This window comes from Paroedura picta, chromosome 13, assembly GCF_049243985.1.
Source record: "Paroedura picta isolate Pp20150507F chromosome 13, Ppicta_v3.0, whole genome shotgun sequence".
In the NCBI taxonomy this organism is placed as follows: domain Eukaryota; kingdom Metazoa; phylum Chordata; class Lepidosauria; order Squamata; family Gekkonidae; genus Paroedura; species Paroedura picta.
Genome location: NC_135381.1, coordinates 5828970 through 5850182, shown reverse-complemented (window position 1 = coordinate 5850182; position 21213 = coordinate 5828970). Strand labels below are relative to the sequence as shown.

General features: G+C 45.6%; 1 protein-coding gene across 5 annotated transcripts in view; it reads right to left on the bottom strand.

The window, feature by feature from the left end:
- The window catches only part of SFSWAP (splicing factor SWAP), an 86791-nt gene extending 68027 nt beyond the window's left edge, over positions 1 to 18764 (bottom strand). Inside the window, exons 1-7 of one of the 5 annotated variants that reach the window (XM_077308483.1) lie at positions 18387 to 18546; positions 10644 to 10780; positions 10132 to 10254; positions 9319 to 9453; positions 3607 to 3695; positions 1285 to 1510; positions 167 to 282 (exon numbers count right to left, since the gene is read on the bottom strand). In XM_077308483.1, the coding sequence (XP_077164598.1) occupies positions 167 to 282; positions 1285 to 1510; positions 3607 to 3695; positions 9319 to 9453; positions 10132 to 10249 (684 nt within the window). In that variant the 5' untranslated portion in view covers positions 10250 to 10254; positions 10644 to 10780; positions 18387 to 18546. Of the gene's footprint in view, positions 1 to 166; positions 283 to 1284; positions 1511 to 3606; positions 3696 to 9318; positions 9454 to 10084; positions 10255 to 10643; positions 10781 to 18386 lie in introns of all 5 variants that reach the window. The other 4 variants (XM_077308480.1, XM_077308479.1, XM_077308481.1 and 1 more) reach the window with 4 other exon arrangements.
- Positions 18765 to 21213: the final 2449 nt, after the last annotated feature.

Genomic DNA, 21213 nt, shown 5'->3' with positions numbered 1-21213 from the left:
GAGCTCTGCTCCTGCTGGCACACCGTCGCTATTGCTGCCCTTCCCATCCGCATTGCTGGCCGCCTCAGGCTTCGGTGATTGCCAAGGCGGCCGAACCGCGATGAAGCCCTCCCCCCTAGTTCCCGCTGGGTACACCTCTGACAGGCAGTTTTATGGGTCCAAATACCTTCATGAGCTCCTCAAGGCGATTGCGCTTTTTAGACGCAAAGAGGCTGGGGTGAAGGTAGTTATCTCCGTCATCATCATCATCTTCATCATCGTCATCAGCAGCATCTTGTGCTCCTGTTTCAGAACGACAGATTTTAAGTTTGGGGGGAATCTAGGACAGGAGTTAGAACAGATGTGCTGCGGCGCAGTAGAAATGAACGGAATTTATTCCGGGATCAGCTTCTGTGAGTCAGAACGCACTTCCTCAGAAAAAGAATGCACACATCCACAGCGGCTTGAAGCAACAGCCAGTCAAAGGGAAATCAGTGCATTCAGAGGAGAGGACACTACAATGGACAGAGGGGCAAAATAGAAACTACAATAGGTGCGCTATTGGTTGAAGGGGGAGCGGAAGAGGCAAAACCCAGTCTCAGATGAAAGAGGCCTTTAGCTGCACATGCAATTCCTGTTGCCATTTAAGATGCAAGGAAGAAAGCCCATTCGGCCACACGACGAGCAGACGGCACACTTTTCGTTAGTATGCAGAACTGGATGTGTACGTCCCTAAAAATAATGTCACAAAGGCAGACAGCATCTGTATCCTGATGGAGCGTGGGGAGTATCCAACTGTAGCTGCCAACATAAACTACCGAATTCCTCTTCCTGTTCCCCAACGTCCTCCCCACTAGAGCCCTAATGCATGATATTCATTCTATGCACCCAAATTTTCTTACGGAACTTAGTGAGGGATTGTTTCAGGGACAAGGAGGGTATGTTTCAATCGATGTTCCCTGCCAAGAAAGTCAAGCTGAAGGGTCATCTCAAAGCACGACTTCGTGTACCTTAGAGGGGAGCCACATCAAAGTAGGGAAGACGGTGATTGTAACTTTAAGGTCATTTCAAACAGATTCAAAGAGGAACCCTGCTAATTGCTGGAAGTTAGGCTAAGCACTGGGAATCCACTGTTCTTATATATTTCAGTTCCTTGCCATTACCTGTCAAGCAACCTATGCAGCTCTTGGTAACCACCCACAGATTGGGAAAAAAAGAATTGCAGAAAAGCTCTGTCAGCTGTCAGATTCTGAAGATGGAAAAATACAAGACTGGACCAGATGTCACGAAAAAACAGGTACTCACGCTTCTCCTCCTCTTTTTTCTTTTCCGATGCGGCCGCATATCGTCCCTCCTTCATCGCTTTCTGAATAAATTTGTAGTAAGGGTTGAGGTAGTGGTCAAACCGCAGAAAGTCAAACTGAGAGTTCCGAGCCTGCTTTGCTTTCAGCATAATCTCAAACTGGGCTCCCTGCTTGCAGACAAAATTGGCTGTCCGTTCGATAATCGCGTGCATTTTGGCTGTGGGTGGCTATAGGAAAGGGCAAAAAAGAAAAAAAACTAATAATGTGTCAATTTAATTTATCCCCCTGCTCTTGCAAGTTTACTCAGCTAGGGAAGAATCTACACTTGTGCAGGACTCTCAATAACAGGGCACAAAACGAGGAATAACCACTATAAAGTCTATATCAGGCACACGACAACATAGAACTCCAAAGCATGCTCTTCCGCCAGGCATTTGGTTGAGACCAGACATAACCAACAGCGACCAAAGGGCACCTGCTCCCCCCACCACCCCTCTCAGAACACCACTTATATACTCTGGACCTGTTTGTATTGTTGCACTGTTGTTTTGTTTATTGGTTACACTACTATACTGTTTACAATTATCACATATTATTGCACGTTTATCAAATGTTTTATAGACTGTTCCATGTATTGTTCTTATGTTATTAGGTAAACTACCCTGAGCCCCCGGGGAGGGTGGTATATAAATATAATAAATAAATAAATTTAGGCTTGCAGGCTCTGGATACAAGGATTCACTCAGAGCTGGTGACTCACCAAGCGGAACGAGCCCTTTGCACGTCACAATCCACAGCTAGGGGGTGACAAGTTTGTCCAGCTCCAATTTAGATAATATTTCTGGCTCATGCGCCCGACCTATAGCTGTGGAAACCTATTAAGCTGCAAACACCACAGGCTCGAGGAGATTAAGTCGTTTGCACTCGTCACTTTTTTCAAATCCATTTTCCGATTCAAAGCATCCGGGAATGTGTCCCCCCACAATGTCGGGCTGTGGTTCTTTTCCCAATAAAGGAACAGCTATTATCTAGCCGCACCTGATAAGGCTGCTATGTTTATTCGCTTTTGACGGGCTGAATTTACGAAGGAAATCCATTTTCACAGTGGACCGCCGCACACGGAGGCCAACGATCGGAAAACGTACCGCACGCGATACACTCGGTCCTCTTTGGAACAATGCGGAAAGAGCTCAACCGTGCTTCCGCCTGCGGCAGCTGACTATAACTAACCTGGCTTCCTCACAGCTGAAGTGCCTCCAGTGTGATTGTTTAGCTTTGCAGAAATATGCCGCTCACGGCTTTTGTTTAATTTTCCACTTCGCCAGCTCTAGCTTCCTTAATTGTGCCAAATGCATTTTCATAATAGTTATAAGTATTTTTTCTTTCAAAAAAGAAACTGAGTGGGACCAAAAGACTCACTGCTACCGTGAAATGAGCCTGTTGCGTCAATTTTCCTACACAGAGCTCACAGATTTGGGTTTCCACAAATTCACGGGCTGCTGATGTAACAGCTCACCATCTTGCCAATCGTGCGGTTATTTTCAAAAGCAACTGGGGGGACAGCGTTTAAGCAAAACCAAGATTGTGACCCATTAGCTAAAAAGAAAGCTCAAGGACAGGTGTGGCGGTTGAAAATCTCTTAAGTACATTTTGTGATGTGCCTTCCCCACCCCACAACGAATAATAACGCATGTAAAGCATTAACAATTATTATGACATTCATAAAAACCAGTTAAAACAATTCTCGAGAATTCTGTTGCCAGGCAGTATCAAAGCACTTGCCAGTAATATTCCTCATTTCCGGGTAGGGGGGGAGGCGGGGGGAGTCTGTTGCAGAAGGGGGCCGACTTGAAGATGCTATTGGTTACTACTTGCTAGGTAGAGCAGTATGTAATATAAATTAAATACATAAAAATAGTTATTGGCCCCAAGCAAAACGCCTGGCGGAAAAGCTCTGTCTTGCAGACCCTTTGAAACTAACTCCTGAAGGGCCCTGGAGACTCCCTGAAGCTCATTCCACCAGGGGCGGGCTAGGACCCCAAAGGTCCTGGCCCTAAGTTGAGGCCAAATGTACCTCTCAAGGGCCAGGGATCGCTAACCTGTTTGAATTGGCAGAGTGCAGAGCCTTTCAGAAGTTTTATAGAACAGTTTACAAGTAGCCAAAAAAACACTGCAGCCAGACCACTGCTGGCCACCATGCCGCCTCTGTGCTGAACACTGCCAATGCAACTCACCAACAAGGACAACTGAACTCCAGGTAGTAGTGTTTGGTTTCTCTTCATACCACGGATACAACATATTGAATTATTAAACACAAACGTACCAGTTCTACATCAGAGGGTACATTCAATCCTGAGGGGGCAATAAAAGGTTCTTCGTTTTCTTCGGTGTTCTCGATAGTGGCGGCAGCAACTGTAAGTCACAAGAGGAAATGCTGTAATACAGAAACGGCCGAGGAATCTCAGTAGAGACACAAAAAAGCCCCAACAGGGATCCTAACCTTTTTGTCAGGCAAGCTTGCCTCCTAACAATTTCATGCAATGTTATAACTATAAATATTATTTCTAAGGTTATCCTCCTTCTACCTAAAAATGCTCCCCTTCCCCCCCAAAGCAAAAACCAGCTCTGATGTTTATGTGACAGCAATCCAAAGTCTTGTAAGGGCATAAATGTCCAAACTGTTTGACATCTTACAGCCGTGATCGAACCGGCAGGTGCATAAATGCAGCAGATTGCCTACTGTGTGCCCTAGTCCTTTATGGTGGCTCTGACTAATTTAAACACTCAACCTGACCACCTGAAGTACACAACTCGACAAAAAACAATTACATGCCCCTGTATTTCAAAGCCATTAATCCACCAAACGAAGCCTGCACTTTCTACACCAGCGTTCTTTACCAGTTCTGATGAGGTGACATGCCAGCGTGTGGGATTTCTCTCATCAGATCCAATTAGCAAGAAGGGAAAAAAATTATCTTCAAAGCACACTGCTGCGAGTCTGGATGAGAGCAATTCCAGGGGCGTGCGGTAAAAGACCCCCCACGTACCACCCTCCAAATCAATAGATAGCTGAGGTTGCAACCGTCTTATCTCCTGCTGGCTGGAGAGAAACCTTTTGAGAGTTCGTGCCCCTCATCTAATAGTCTGATACAAACTTCTTCTCCCCCCCCCCCCCCAGCTGCTGCATTTCCCTTTACATTTATGATCCTTTTCATAGGTATGAGAAATCTAGTTTAAGGCTTTTAGGAACAACAGTAATTAGTCCTTCAGAGACCAATGTCAAGCATTTGGAAGATATCATTACAAAAACAATGAACACAACTGCATCAGCAAAATGAGTAGACAGTGGAATTTGCACATGCTTTGTATTTTTTTCTCGAATGCCACGCTTGCTTTCATTGGCTTTTTTAAACACACCGCCGGGTTAGAGCCTCGCTACTGACTGCAGAAATGCCAGTCTTGGCCAGGAGACCTTGGTGACAACAGGAAGTTGCAAATGGAAAACGGGAGGTGAGATGTAACTTCCTTCACTTCCCACTGCAGCCTATCAACCCGCGTGGCTGTTAAGCCATGTAGGTCCCCCAGACGTAGGGATCTGCTTTCCAGGGGGGAGAACAGATGCAGGAGAGGAGAGTGATCCAACTCATATCTGTGTTTCCTCCACTGGCAGCTTTCAGAATCCGGCATCAAAACCTATCACGCATTTTTTTTGAGAAACTACAACCTCTTTTCCTTATCAATGCTACAATCTCTCACCTCCTAGTGGCAGAGGATAAAACTTGTGAGACATCTACAGAGAATGTGAAATTGTCACAGTAGAATTTTGTCGTTATTTTGTCAGTAGAATTTTGTCCTGATTACAAATCAATTAAGCCTGATGAATCACACACAGCCAGCTTGGTGTAGTGGTTAGAAACACAGACTTCTAATCTGGTGAGCTGGGTTTGATTCCCCACTCCCCCACATGCAGCCAGCTGGGTGACCTTGGGCTCGCCACAGCACTGAGAAAGCTGTTCTGACTGAGCAGTAACATCAGGGCTCTCTCAGGGTGTCTGTGGTGGGGAGAGGAAAGGGAAGGCGATTGGAAGCCACTTTGAGACTCCTGGTAAAGAAAAGTGGCATATAAAAACCAATTCTTCTTCTTAGGACGATGGAGACTTTTTGAGTTCAATGTTTCTAAAGAGCTCACATCTCTAAAAACAGAACCCCATGCTGTTGAAATAGTCTTGCTATGATTAGGCTATCGAGTATCACCTGGAACCGACTTAAGCAAGGAATTCCGTGAGATTTATTTTGATATCGGAAAGCAATCTCTGCACAGCACTGCTGCTTAAATGGCAAAATCCTATTCCGCTGGGACACAGGCCAACAGAACCGCGAAATGGTCGGACACCTTGCTGTCCCAAATTCTGCAGACGGCAGAAGATAAATCCTTTTGTCTGCGCTAACAACAGCTGCCTCGTGCACTTTCCCAATATTTTCAAGTGTCCCTGCAAAACTGCCTTTCAACCCGCTTCTGCGGCACCAAAAAATGTGTTTCGCAAGACCCTTCTAGACAAGAGCGCTCACTGCAGGGACCCTGCTTTAATGACCTGCCTGAAGCACATCTGCTTCTCTCCAGTGGTGCTGAAAACTCTGCAAATGCATTGCAAGCTCTGATAAAACGGCGTGCCCTGTCATTACCCAATGCTGAAAGGAATGGCGGGAGGAGGGGGGGGCAGAAATACACATTTTCTGGAAATTTTGAGGCCAGAGAGGTGAAGGGAGGGGGGGGAACAGCTTCCAGAAGTTAAATGCCTATCTGCTTAGTTTACTGTTAATCTAGTCGTAAAATATAGAAAGTGCTCGTTCCCAAAAATTGCAAATATAACCAATTACAGGGAGCTCTGCAAACAGCCACAACCCGTATTAACTTAGTTTTTGCCATTTGAGAAGTAAAAGGTGTAAACAGAAAGCAAAAATATTGTCAAAACTAAAATAAACTCATTACTTGTCCAGAAACGGTATCATATAACCACAACAGGACCAGAAGTGCATCTGGATATTGAAAGCAGTGACCTCTTTAATAGTGTCTAAAACAAAATTAGTCATGTACAAGCAATAAACCAGATCTTTAAAAAGCAATAAGTCAGATCTTTAAACATACCGTATATGTCCACAGGCTACTAGGAATTATGAATCTCTAATGTTGTAGATTAACTTGCATAAAACATCTCTGCACAACTTATTTTGAATAAAAATTACTTTTCAAAAGTATTTCATGCAGGCTAAAAGCAAAAATGTTCCATTCATTTTTTTCACTGCTTCCTTTGAAACTTCTCAGGGGGGGGGAAACAGTTTTCTACCCGGGGCTCCACATCTCTATGGACAAGGAACCATTTACTGTAACAATGTTTGGAATTACAACTTGCTACCCTCAAGTTGGATTTGGACAGCCTGAATCACTTAGAACAGGGGTAGTCAAACTGCGGCCCTCCAGATGTCCATGGACTACAATTCCCAGAAGCCCATTCGCTGGCAGGGGCTTCTGGGAATTGTAGTCCATGGACATCTGGAGGGCCGCAGTTTGACTACCCCTGACTTAGAACATCGCCCAATTCCCTTACAATTCTTTCACAGCCGCAGTCTGACAAGGAACAAAACATACAGGTTTTTAAACTACGGGGTCACTTTCCCCCTAACCTTCACAATGAGTGCAAAAGGGAAGGTTCCATGCCGCCTTTGGCAAAAAAGCTAAAGAATATTCTGCTTCTACGCTGTACTGAAACAAAAATGGCAAAATATTTCTATCAATTAGGAGAGATTATATTTAAAACAACTGATTGGTAGTCTTTGCAAATAAGGATCGTCTCCGGAAGACCTGAGAACAAACCTTTTCTAAGGTGGAAAACAGTTTGTTTGAGGCTCATCGCATATCACGTTATCCAGAAATATGCGTCCATCAGCACCAGGCGCGCACACAACTAATTGGACTTTTAAAAGTGAATGTGCAAAACAGAACTTTCCCTGAAATGCCCGTGCAATAAATATTATTTAGCATAGAGTTTTTGCACACTTTAAGAAAAAGCCCAGCGTATTTTCCAAATTGTTCATGACAGTCCCTGACAGAGCTTGAGATATTCCTCCCAGAACGTTGCTAATTATATATTTTGAGTCCTGCAAGCCAGTCATTCTCAAAACTGTATGGCAGAGCACAGAGCGAGGGGCTATGAGAGAACTGGAAGCGTGATGCGGCAAATCACAGGCTCCCGTGAGCCCCAAAATACTCATTCTGCGGGAGGAAGTGGTAGCTGTGCCTAATTGCTCTGGGCTTCCTGTCAGCCCCTACTGGGGTTGGGGAAATCTACTGGTGCTTTGCTTTCTGAGTGACAGAAGGAGCCATACAGGCAGGAATGCAGAAGCAGAAAAAAAGCCACCTGCCTTCACAGGGGGACATGTACTGCTCTTATGAAATACACTCTTGTATGACGGTCGTGCTGACTTCCAGTCTGAAGGCACTGCCAGGCTCCAGAAAGACTATGCTATCGTACTCGGGTTTTGGTTGGTTTTTGTAAAAATGTAGTCTATTTATTTTATTTATGCCATTCATGGTCCGTTATTCTCACGTGGATTCAAGGCAGATTACACAATGCAACCGACAAGACGGGGTGTCCAGTAAACGGTACAAAAGGATTAGAGGCGTAGAAGCAGTCAGGAATCTATAACCAGTACTGGAGCAAAGCACGAGTCTTCAAATGCCGTATTAAATGATGCAGAAATCATACAGGAGGATCCTAGTTTCAGCAAGCTGAACAGAGCGATAGAGGCCACGGTCCGTAATAATTTATTTAAGTAACTTTGCAAATCGTTCAGTACCGTGCAAATCTATTGCCTGCATTTAAAAAAAAAAAACCTCTTGAATAATTCAGTTTTGCATAGTTCATGGAAAGCCAGGAGAGCGGGAGCCATCCTGACCGTCTCAGGCGGGCAATTCTGCCAGACGGGGTTCACAAAAGAGAAGGTGTGTGAGCAGGCAGTTGTTGGGTTTTGCCCATTTGCGGGTCCTCCAATCTCATCCGTTTGGCTTGCAACCAACGGAGCAGCACTTGGGATTTCTTGGCCCCTTTTTCTGACTTGATTTTGAAAAACAGCAGGCGGCCCCTTCGGAGAAAAACTCTCAAAGCGGCTCGAAACACGAAACAAACCAACCTGGTTGCCCCAGAACTAGATTCAAATCAAACCAACCCTGCTCACTCCCAAAACTTCTCAAGAGCTTGGGGGCGGTTTACAGCAATAGCTGTGTGCCTCCTTGTCAAGTCACAATTGACTTGTGGCGACGTTAGGACTGCGGGGTTTTTGGAGCATATGAGCAGAGACGGTTTACCACTGTCTTCCTTGGCACAGTAGCTCAACATTTCCTTGGTCTCCCATCCAAGTGCCAACCCATTCCACATGTGCAATAGTTACTCTTGCTGAAGTCACCATTCAAAGTACGGAATGGAATGACGAGCCACATTAAAGGGGGGGGGGGGACTGTACGTAGCAATACACATGGAAGAGAATACATCCTCTGGACACGCTTTGGCAATTCTGAAAAGGTTTCTTGTTAGCTTGCATTCAATCAAAAGCCCTTTCCCAGCATCCAGCTATCACCTTCATGGTGCATTTGTCTGTTTCTTTTTAATGTTGTAAGCTGTCTTGGGCACCGACAGAAGGCCAAAGCAAAATAAACACACCAGGCCTTGCTAAAAAGTCATACATCAGCCTTAATGCAATCAGGACAGGGCATCTCCCTCCAAGGAGACACTGCTGCTTCTTCTCTTTGACTCTGCCTTGCTAGAAAGGAGTTTATTCCTTTCCCTCGGGGCCTCTTTGGGCGAACGCACTTCTTTGGACGCACTTTGACACTATTATGCAATAAAATCTCAGCATAAAACTGCCAGAACAGATTGGAAAACACCCCCCCCCCCCAATCCCCAGCTACATTCTGAGCTGGGAAGTGCCATTTTTGAACAAAGAATAGCTTATGGCCCCCTTAATCCATGCCGTTTCTTACGTTTTGCTTTTGAAGGCTGTTCTTCCTCCTCAGTGGGTTCAGAAGGATCGTAATAATCACTGCTGTAAGTGAAACCCACTGCATTGTAGGTACCATCTTCCGCCAAAGCTTTGCTCAACCTCTTGTATTCTTCCTCTTGGAACAAAAACGTAACATTCAATTAGAAAACGGGACATATTTTAGCTACAATTTTGAGTTTTTAAAAAACAAACAAACAAACAGAAAGTTTGTTACGGGTTTACTCCTAAACATCCAAATATAAGCATTAAAACATGTTCACCACATGAGTCCTCTGTAGATACTGAGACTTCTGCCAACAAGTTACTGAGTACCCAAAAGGAAAGGGGGCAGAAGGCATGTTTGGTGTTCATCGTCTCCCCCTCCCACCCCTGCCGAGATAAGTGTCTTAAGAGTTAATCAGATTTCATTTCAAGCATAGGCAAAGACATGATGTGAACTTTCAGTCATACAATACTGTTAAAGAAGAACAGTTAAAAGTGTCTCAGTTCTCAGCCTGCCCCCAAATTTCTGTGGGCAATTTCTGTGTGGCTCTATATATAAACTATCCTGAGGTCCTCTCAGATACGCAAAGACGCCTGTTTTTCGAATCCACTGGGTACTGTCAAAATAATATCAGAGAGAGTGAGTATAAAACAAGTGAGAACAAGTTTAATTTTTTTTTTCTTATTTTAAATCAAAAAAAGCTGTTTAAAAATTTTTTTCAATTCAATGTGTTCTAACTGCGGAGTTTATCCTTGAGCAATACCTTGCCTTGCCTCTTCCTCAAGCAAGTCCGTATGCAAGGCTAAATACCTCTCTTCATCACAGAGGGCTTCGATTCTAGCCTCCTCTTCGGACAACTGGTAGTCTCGGTTCCAGGTGGAATACTCGGCATCGTATTCAGAAAGGTCATGGAGGTGACCCCGCCCATCGTACCTGCAACGTGAAAAAAAAAGGGTCAACGGGAAAACCTTGGACTGGGGTTTTCGGCCACTACACAAATACTTACCACATAAAATTGAAAAGAAAAATTAATTCAGTTAACTTCGGACTAGTTTAAATCTGACTTAAGTCGCTTCTTGCCCGCTATAATGTTTGTTTGTTTTTTTAAATTAAAATAGCTCCCCGTTAAAGGACTAGTATGATTAAAGGCAAGGTAACTTAATTTAAAGAGGAAGCGAATCCTTTTACAGTTCTTACCGTTTATGGTTCAACCACTCAACACTCCCTTGCCAAAAAGACTAGCTGTTGCTGTTGTGTTTTTTTTTTCTTTTTCTGGAAAGTCAACATAGCTTACATTTACACAAACCCAAATACATAAATACCTATCCGTAAGAACCAAACGGTGGCAATTTCCTCGCTTCTTTCTGCTAGCCTCGAACTCTCAGGAGAAATCTTCACCAAAGAAACTTGCGTCCATTGGAGGTAATATCAGGGCTAGGCTCGGCCCCTAGCCATACGGCTGAGGAAAGAAGTCCTGGGTTATGTGATAGAGAGACACACATACATAGGAACAGTAACATAAATGTGCAATTTAAGGAGGTTCATCATCGAAGTTACAAAAACTGCTCAGGGGCAGTACGAACGCCTTGCGGCTAGGTATAAATGGTCTCGTTCGGGCTTCCAAACCACCTCTCGGCTAGGCACCTGGGGCAAGTGGGAAACACCTGCAGGTGAATAGGCAAGGACATTCTCGGAAACCGCAGAAGTGCCTCATGTCTGCGTTGGCCAGCATTCAAGGAACACTGACGGGCTCGTCCGCAGGGCTGGTTTAATTCGCTGAATAAAATTACGGCAGTTTGTTATTTGCCTTGAAATCGGGTGAGCCTCGCTAACTGAAAAGCATTTCCCATACAATTTTTTTTGCCGCGAATCTTTCCATTCCAAGTTTACTTCTGCAGACCCAGGAACAATTCTTCTGGGTTGTTCAAGATATTAGCGTGGATTTCTGAATAGGTGATGAGAGAGAAAAGGCTTTCAAACGCCTCCATGGTATTCAGGGGCCTGATTCTTATTCCCCTGCTAATTTAAGTGTGCAAATTAAACCAATTCAGGACTGTGGCTAAAGGACACGCTCGTCAAACCTCCTTAATTTACAAATGTAGATTAACTGATCTAAAGATCCATGTGCATATGTACAGTTTGCTCCCACCATTTGTCAAGCCAATACAGTCTTCTAGACTATGGCTACAGGCAATCAAAAGCACATTCCTTACTAGCTTTTACTCTTTCTTCAGAAAAGAATTGAGGTTTTTTAAAAATGTGTTTATAGTACATATATAAACTTCCCACTGATGTTTTTCCATGGAGACTGAAGAACCAAACAAGGCCCTTAAACTGCCTGTGCAACTCAATTCCACCTGTGCAACTCAATTCTCCAAACCAATCTTCAATTTACCACTTAGCGCCAATACTAGAAACTGGAAAAAACAAACTTTAGTCTGGTCCAGCAGCAAAAATAAGGCATTTATTAGTTCCAATCCTCTTTCATATATAGTACAGCATCTCTAAAGGTGGTCTAATCTTTAGAGTTGGTCTAGATGGTCCATGAGGTCCCTTCCAACTCTATTATTCTATGATTCTCACTCACTTTGCAAGTCCAGCCTGTTTTGTGATATCCATGACAGAACATTTTATTTTATAGTATCATAAAATCTAAGGTTCTCCCCAGTTCAGAGCTCAAAATCAACACTAACTGGCAAGACTTGGGTGGAAGAGAAATGGAAAGAGCAAACACCTACAATATGCCACAATGGGCTCCTTTTCAAACCAAAGCCCTGCAGACTCTCCTCCACCTTACACAGACTGAAATCAAGGTGGTTTCCGGTCCCACTTTGCATAGGTTCCCTACCCAACCAGACACGGAACTACAGAGAGTCAATGCTTCAAACTCTACAATTATGCAAACATAGGGAGGAATGTTCTGCTTGAGACAACAAGTATCCACGTGGTTTTATTTAAACTGTAATCGCCACCAAGCCACAAACCATTACAGGATCTCCATTTTGGGGGTCAATAATAATAATCTGGATGGATTCCAAATTTATAACAAAATCCTACAATCCATCACAACGGTATGCGGGCCACAAATTACGCTGGGAACGACTGCGGCCACTCAAGGATTAGCTGACAAGTACGCCTAGCTAGTCTTTGCCATGTCTGACATATTGTTAATTACCAGCGCAGTCAAGTTATCAAAAATGGTGGGCTGGGACACAGGGACACCAGAATCGACTAACTCCCGGACAAGCTTTGCGGCGGTCGGCTGTGTCACAGCCGACCCTGCCTCCCAGAGCCTTTGTTATGGTGCGCGTCGCTCTGACAGCCTTGAAGGGAAAGTCCGACTGAAATATGGTGTTGAGAGAATGAAGCTCAATAATTTGCAGGAGAAACTCCACCAATGGTTAAGGAGCATGGTCCCATGATTTCTAGGTCAACGTGCCTTGCCAAAAGCCGAAGGAGGGCTGACTGTGCCCAAAACATTCTGAATATGCCATGGGAAAGTAGCACCAAAGGGTATCAAGTACAGCAATGCCAGCCAGGATCAACCGACTTACAAATCTATACAACCTCCACAGAAAAATACAACCCGTCATTTTGATCTCCCACAGATACACACAAAGTCAGCCTCCTTTTTACTAAGAGACGCCATGACGGAGTTTGGTTTGAAAAGGAGATTGCCTCCACCTGCAAGGGGGGTGGGCCCAGTAACACAGTGACCCTCTGCCAGAGAGGAAATAAAGGATGGGAGAGGCCAGAGGCTCTTTAATCAGCCAAGGGACTGCTAGCGTCCCACAAGTCAGAAGTCTCAGATCCTGTGGCATTTTTATTAAAATCCAAACTGCTCTGCCCCTGTGTTTTTATCAGCAGCTAATAGGCCAAAATTGAGCAGGGAAGGTGTTTTCATTCTGTCTCCATGCATGGAAAAAGCTTCCTGGGCTGCTAAAAGACAGTACTGTCACTAATTGGAATTAAGGGTGGGGGAGAGAGTGTCTTTTCTGTTGTGGAATGGGGGCAACAAAGATAGGAAGAACTTCCCCTGCTTAACTGCTTGTACCTGAAGCTGCTGATAAAGGCACAAGAACAGAAGTATTAATTTTCATAAGTTGCTAATCCTATTGGCCTTGCTCATGTCTCTTTAGAGTAGCCTGGCATGCTGAACTTGAGGAACATGAAGTTCTCACATCTCCCGTCCCCTCCCCTCCTTCACCGAAGGAAGAACTACACTGCTCAACATGTTCATCTCCACAGGCTACTGCAAGAGGCACAAGAGCAAGCTTGTTTTGAAACAGAAGCTGCAATGACAATTTGGACTTGGCCATTTCATTCGCTTTTGTTTATATATATGCATAAATATATGTACGCACTCAAAAGTGTGTAAATTTATTTAGCTAAACTCTTTCCATCCAAAACAGAGTCTCCAAGGCGGCAAGCATCAAAGCATCTCAACATTATAATGACAGCAGTAAAATATAGAAGTACACTGCACGCGTAACTCCACGACCAGGGAAGAGGGCCAACTACAGTTAAGAGGAGAAATTACAAGGAAAACGAAGTAGTCTTCATCTTCTGGTGGGGGGCAATGATAGACACAAACAGACAAATCTCACTGGGGAGAGATCACAATGGAGAAGGGCCTTCCTGGGGCTGATACCTGTCTAGCCTCAGGCAACGGGGGCACTCAAGCATGTCTGAAGCGACTACAAAGGTTCATAAGGGAGTTGGCAATCTTGTCCCAAAGCCAAAATACTCAACATCAGGACCTCCAATTGGGCCCAGGAGCATAGCAGGGGTATACAAAATAAGACTGGAGTGATATGGTCCATAGGAACCACTTAACCAACATTCAGGCCCCAACATTCTTCCGGGTGCGCTTCAAGAACAGCCTTGCGTAAAGCGTGCGGCAATCATCTAACTTGTTACTGTGGCATGGTAACAAGTTCTTCCTTGCCCAGGAAGGTGTAAAACAGCTGGTTCATCAGGTTCGGCTATAGCAGACAGCACCCCTGGCCACCTGTTTTTCCAACAGGAGGCTCAAATCCAGCAGCATGCTAGGAACTTGCTCCTTGAGGGAAGTGCAACCCCTTCCAACACAGGAGATATTCCAATTCTTGTCCTCCATCAGGAGTACCTGTGTTTCGGCAGAACTAAGTTTCAGTTTGTTAGCCCTCATCCATCCCAGAATAGTCTCCAGACACCTATTCAAGGTTTCAAAGAATCTGCATATAGGTGACAGCGCATCCCAAATTTCTCTACATATTAAAATATATTATGTACATACATTCCTACTTAGGTATGTAATACACACGTACATAAATAATAACAACTGTGTGATTTTAAGCTTCCTGACAGCTCCAGAGCCATGCACCCATGTTTTCAACGCAAGGGATGAGTAGAGGTCATTTCCTATTAACCCTGGACTTCCATCATGGTCTCCCACCCAAATGCTACCAGTGGCTGACCTTGCTTAGCTTCCAAACTCTTATGAAGGTCAATGAAGGTATACATGCACACACGCTCATCAAAATGTGTTTAGTTCTTCACAGATGCCTGTGCTTTATAAACATGACTGATTTTAAGAATATACATGCACACATGCACTTTAAGTCATCCATCCACACAGAAAATTCTAATACATGTATGCATGTGTACACACACACACACACACACACACACGTAAGTATACATCTAAGAACATATACACCCACATTTACAAATCTTTAACAATTATATTTTAAAAGGGACTGCCTCTCCCAATATACCCCAAGACGAACTCTAAAACCTACACATGCAAATATGCTGGTGGTCCCCAGCCATGAAGAAGGGTGACTGGTCTCAACCAGGGCCTTTTCGGCCCTGGCTCCAGCGTGGTAGAATATTCTACTGGCAGAGATGTGGGCCCTGACAGAACTATCAGTTTTGCAGTGCCTGCAAAACATTGCTATTCCACCAGGCATACAGCTGAGCCAGGATGCACAAACTGTATGCCTACCCCCCTCCGTGACACCCGCATGCCACCTACATATACTGAGAGGGAGCACTGGGAACTTCTTTCCATCATTTGTTATAGTATTTATATTCCAATTGTAACCCTATTGTAGAAATATATGCTGTACACAGCCCCAAGCCTGGATGCAGAGAGGGGAGGTTAATAAACTGAATAATATGGTGCCAGGCACAGTAGAGGGAGGCAGTTCGATGGAGCATGTTTTTGTTGTTCTTAAAATGGATGAATCTTAAAGTTTTAGCTAGGTTATATATTGTATGGCTTTCTGTCTAATTGTTGTAAGCTGTCCTGAGACTGTTTGGAGAAGGGCAGCCTAAAAGCCCAAAAAATGATTGATTGAATTATTTTTTTTTACTTTCTGCCTTAGGACATAAGGTTAACCTCCAGCATTCCAATATGTTTGGTTTATACACACAGGGATCTTACAGTCCACCATAAAAAGACTTAGTAAAATCTTTTGTTAAAGCTTTAATAGCGGATAGCTTGACCAAATTTTTGCAGACGGGAAGGCTTGGCAGTGCCATTAGCTGCGAGCGAGAGAGCCCCATCTGCCTGAACCCCATATGCAAGAGAACAAAACAAAAAGGAAGTTTTTAGTACGTTGCCAGAAGCCTCATGGCCTTCGAAGATGAAATGGTGCTGGTTTATGAATGTGCCCATTAGGGCGGCCAGAACAACTGCCCCGAGAACTTCATCACCCAAGCGATGTCCTGGTCACTTAAGAATTATTCACAGACCAATGGAAACGTGCAAACTGAAATGTTAACACCTCCTGGGAGGCCAGAGTCTGTTTATGAATCAAGACCGACTTACTGAAAACTTTTGAGATTCAGAAAGTCCGAAACAGACAAACCAAATCTGTGAGGTCTGCGGGCACATCTTTGGCATCCTACAAATCCAAGATCCGTTCTCTCTCTGCTTTTGTGCCTTTGAATATACGAGACGGTAAGATCCAGAGATTTGAAAGAGTTCCTTCAAGGACTTTCCGTGTATGCTACTCAGGCTTTGCAGCACAGCAGTGTGCTTGGATACTGTGAAAGTCAACGTATGTCTTTATATTCACTTTTCACTTTTGTCAAGAAACCATTTCAGGCTCTTGTTTGATAAACACTGCTGAATGGCTGTTCTTCCCCAACCATTCCACGATAACAGCTTTACAGCAATTAACTATTACTATTCTGATTTATGATGTATCGCAGCGGTTCCCTTTAATTCTTCCCACTGGAGACTCGTGGTGGATGATTTTGGGTTTTATTGTCTCTGCTGAATCTGATGCTCAGAGCCAGGCTCCTCTGTTCTGAATGCGCGCAACACACAATAATAAAGACAACTGTTTGCACAAAACCAGGGGAAAGAAAGCACCAGCTTGACAGACTAGGTACAAGCGACACACATAAAACTGTTCCTCGGTGCCAGGAGGGAGAAACAAAGCACAAAAGCAGAAAACAGCATGTGTGATGGGCAAATATGAACGATTTATATTAGGAGCAGTCATGCCACATAATATTCAAATGTGTCATTGCACTGTTTGAAGCAGCAGAACAAACTTAAAGAATCCAAACTTAACACCAACTCTCAATTTGTTCTGCCACATAATACGTTAGAGTTGTGAAAAATTCCCCAAGCCACATTTAACGTAATTATAATAAAACAGTTGACTCATCAGAGTTCTTCTGACAAAATACTTGGGTGTTGCAAATGTAGGCAACCCCTTCTATGTACTGTCATTATTTGGATGCCATTCCTTATCTACATCTGCAACACCCGAGCACCTGAAGAACTATAGCCTAGTATGTTGAATGTGGTTTGGGGAATATTTCACAACTCTAGCCTAGTATGTGGCATGACTGCTCCTAATATAACAAATTTAGTGTCCGCCGTTACCTTTAAGGTGAGATTTTGTGAACCTTTAATCAAACTTGGTCAGCCTTCAAGGTACTGCTGGACTTTAAATTTGTTCTGCTAATTCAGGCCAACACGGCAGCCCACTTGAATCTGCTTCTGCTGGTGAAAGCCAGCTTGATATAGCGGTTAAGAGCAGCAGCTTCTAACCTGGAGAGGCGGGGTTGATTCCCTGCTCCTCCACATGCAACCTTGGTCTCGTCACAGCACTGCTAGAGCTGTTCTCACAGAGGAGTTCTGCCAGAGCTCTCTCTGCCTCACCGGATGTCTGCGGTGGGGAGAGGAAATGGAAGGTGACTGTAAGCCACTTTGAGACTCCTTCTGATGGCCCAGGGCCTTCTAGGGTTGCTTGCCTAGTGTGCCTTGAAATTAAGTCAACTCAACATAACTGTAACATCAACACTAACTATACAGATCCTCCTTCCGCAAGCCTATCCAAAACAGTCTGAGGAAAGTGCCTGTGCTTGAAAGCTCACTCACGCCTTGAAACAATCTTTATTGGTCTTAAAGGTGCTACTGGAATCTTAATTTTGTTGCGCTCCTTCAGACCAACACGGCTACCCACTTGAACCTCGGTATTCCAAAAGCCAGACAGAGCATATATCCCACAAACCAGGCCTTCTGGCTTAGAAAGCAACCCTGGAAGCCCAATTATCCAGGTTCTACTAACTAACTGAGCAACCAGTAGAGAAATTGGTACCCCCCCCCACTCCATGGCCCATTCCGCCAACACAGGGCAATGCACTTTCAAAGTGATTTGGCAGCTGGATTTTCCAACGCGGGACAGGATAATCGACTTCTAAAGTGCATTATCCAGTGGGTGCAGAATGGGTCCATCACTTCAAGTTGAGAAAAAGCGGCATATAAGTGCCCCCTCTCCTCCTTCTAAAACAGACAGCTTCTCTTTGCCCAACACCCGCGGGATGCTCTGCCTTCGCGGGCGGAAAAAACAAGCCACCCCGCGCGATGCTCCCACCGGGAATGCCCCCCACCCCCACTTTTGAATGCGTACAAATATTTGGCGGCCCCTCCCCCATTCCTCGGGTCCTGCCTGGCAGAGGGTCGCGCGCCCCGCGGCGGTTGGCCCCCCTCCCAGCCCCAATCCCCCCCCCCACCGGAGAGGAGCGCGAGGGGGGCGGGGGGGCTTGGCGGCACCGACCTATCGATCAGGATGGAGGCGTCGCCCATCCACGGGATGAGTTGGCGGCCTTGCTCCTGCTGCAGCGCCTTCTCGTCGTCGCGGAACAGCTTGCAGGCGTAGCCGAAGACCAGCAACTCCACGCGGCCGCCGCCGCCGCCGCCAGACGAGCCCCCGCCCGGGGCCGACGAGCAGGCCGCGGCCGGCAGCGCTCCGCCACCACCGCCGCCACCGCCCGCCAGCATCATCCGCGGCGGCGGAGGCGGCGTCGCCGACCCGGCCTCCGCCGCCGCGCGACCGCCGTACATGGAGGCGAAGGCGAGAAGGGTCCCGGAGCCTCGCGTCGTCCCTCACCGCTTCGCTCCCCTCCGCGTCGCCATGGCCCAGGAGACAAAATGGCGGACGCGCCGCTTCCGGCCGCCGAGAGGAAGTCGGGCTCGCCGGAAGCTGGCTGCAGTTCGTCGCGGCAGATTCGTCACGGGTGGGCGGCGCGCGGAGGGGAAGTGCCGGGTGGGGGAAAGATAAATAGGGGTGGCGGAGGCGAGGGGGAAGAAGGGAGAGTGTTGGATTTTAGGGGGGCGCGGAAGACAAAGGGGAGGGATGGGAGAAGGTGGCGGCGAAAGTGCGAGAGGGAATAGCAAGGTCGCTTTCGTGGTCTGTCGGGTTCAGCTGAATTCCTGCGGAGGCCGCTTAATCCTGAGTTTAGTTGAGTGGGTTCCTGCAGGGAGGCTGTGCTTTAAAGCTGTTTAATGTAGAAGTGCAATGGAAACATTGTGTATTTCTTATTGCTGCTGCAGATTATAATGGCAACAGCGATAATAAGGCCTTGAAGATAATGTCTTTTTAATTATTTTTGTTTTTTACATTTATATGCTGCTTTCCCGTGCGGCTCAGGGCAGTTGACAGTGAAGATTCGTGGTACGCCATACAGAAAAAAGCATGAGCTTGTAACGTTTCTGACAAGCCATTCTAATGCTTTGAGAGGAAAGCTTGCCAACCCTGGATTGGGAGCTTCCTGGAGATTTGTGGGTGGAGCCTCACTTTGGCAGGATATGGTGTCGTAGAGGCTTCCCTGGTTGGGAATTCCCTGGGTTGGAGCACCTTTCCTGGGATTCCCCCCTGAGATGCATCCTCAGTAATTGGAATATTGTTCTGCCAAATTTGAAAACAATTTTATTTTCTTAATAAAGGGAAAACAAGAAAGTTATAATATGCCTCACTTCTTTACTTGAAGGAGACCCAAAGTAGCTTCCCTTCCTCTCCCCACAACAGGCACCCTGTGAAGCTGAGAGAGCTCTGAAAGAACTGATCTGTGAAATCAGCTCTAACAGGATTGTGACTAGCCCAAGGTCACGCAGCTGGCTGCATGTGGGGAGCCAGGGAATCAAACTCAGCTCACAGGATTAGAAGCCACCACTCCTAACCACTATATCAAGCCACAGAAAGATTTTATTATTATTTGGCTAACAGAGCAGAGTTTTGCCCAGTCGTGGAACCCTGGTGTCAAGGGAATGAGGGCCTGTAAAATGGAGCTCTTCTAGCAAGCTTATAGTCGAAGCCAGCAGAAAAACAAATTCTAAGACATCTAGCTGAGCCTCTCAAGCTAATCGCCCTCTCCCTTAGAGAAACAATTGATATGAACCAGCTACTGATACTTGTAAACTGTAATTAATACATTTTAATGAATACTATGTCTTTTATTGTTTAAATGTGAAATGTGATGGAACAGGTCCAATGCTGTACACCACACCGAGACAGTCTGAGAGGGAGAAGTAAATACTGCATCTCATTCAAAATTTGCCTAGGCGACTGGGTGGGGAGAGGCCACTCATGCAGTTTCCGAAGCCAGATCTGATTTCATTCTAGAACCCCGGCTGAGAGCCAGCTTGGTGTAGCGGTTACGAGCAGTGGCTTCTAATCTGGCGAGCCAGGTTTGATTCCCCGCTCTTCCTCCACATGCAGCCAGCTGGGGGACCTTGGGCTTGCCACAGCCTTGATAAAGCTGTTCTGACTGAGCAGTGATATCAGGGCTCTCTCAGCCTCCCCTCCCTCCCAGGATGTCTGTGGTTGGGAGAGGAAAGGGAAGGTGAGTGTGAGCCACTTTGAGACTCCTTTGGGCAGAGGAAAGCGGCATATAAGAACCAACTCTTCTTCTTGAGTAATATCAGGGCTCTCTCAGCCTCTCCTCCCTCACAGGGTATCTGTTGTGGGGAGAGGAAAGGGAAGGCAATTGTAAGCTGCTTTGAGACTCCTTCAGGTAGAGAAAAGCAGCAGATAAGAACCAACTTCTAGAATCGTTGGAGGGGTGGAAGACCTCTCGGGTTAATGGGTACCTTGAAGTATCCTCGGGTTAATGGATACCCTCTGGGTTCACGCTCCTTGAACTGTTGCTACAGGGCTCCGTTCTTTGTTTAAGGATTGTGCGGTTAGGTGATTTGCAAACATTGGCCAAGAGCAGTGGAGCCGATGCCTCTTTGCATTAAGGACATCTGTCAGAGCGTGTGTTTACTGAAGAATAAATCTGGCTATGTCCTTGCTGTGCTCCCCATTCCTCTCTTGTCATGTGATGAAGAATTAGTGCCTTATGCTTGGGAAGTATGCCATCAGCCCCTTTCCCGGGCAATATGTCTGGGGTAAGTTATTACAAGGTCTCTTTCCATAGATGCAAAGAATGCACAGAATTTGTCACTTTGCTGTATTATCTCTGTTGGACCCAGGTTCGAATCCCCGCCCTGCCACGGAAGCCTTGCTGGTTGAGGAAGGGAAGAAGCAAAGAAACAGAGGAGGGGAATGAAGTTATGGTTGAAAAGATCCGATGAGGGACCGTTCACATGATCCGTTATTTATT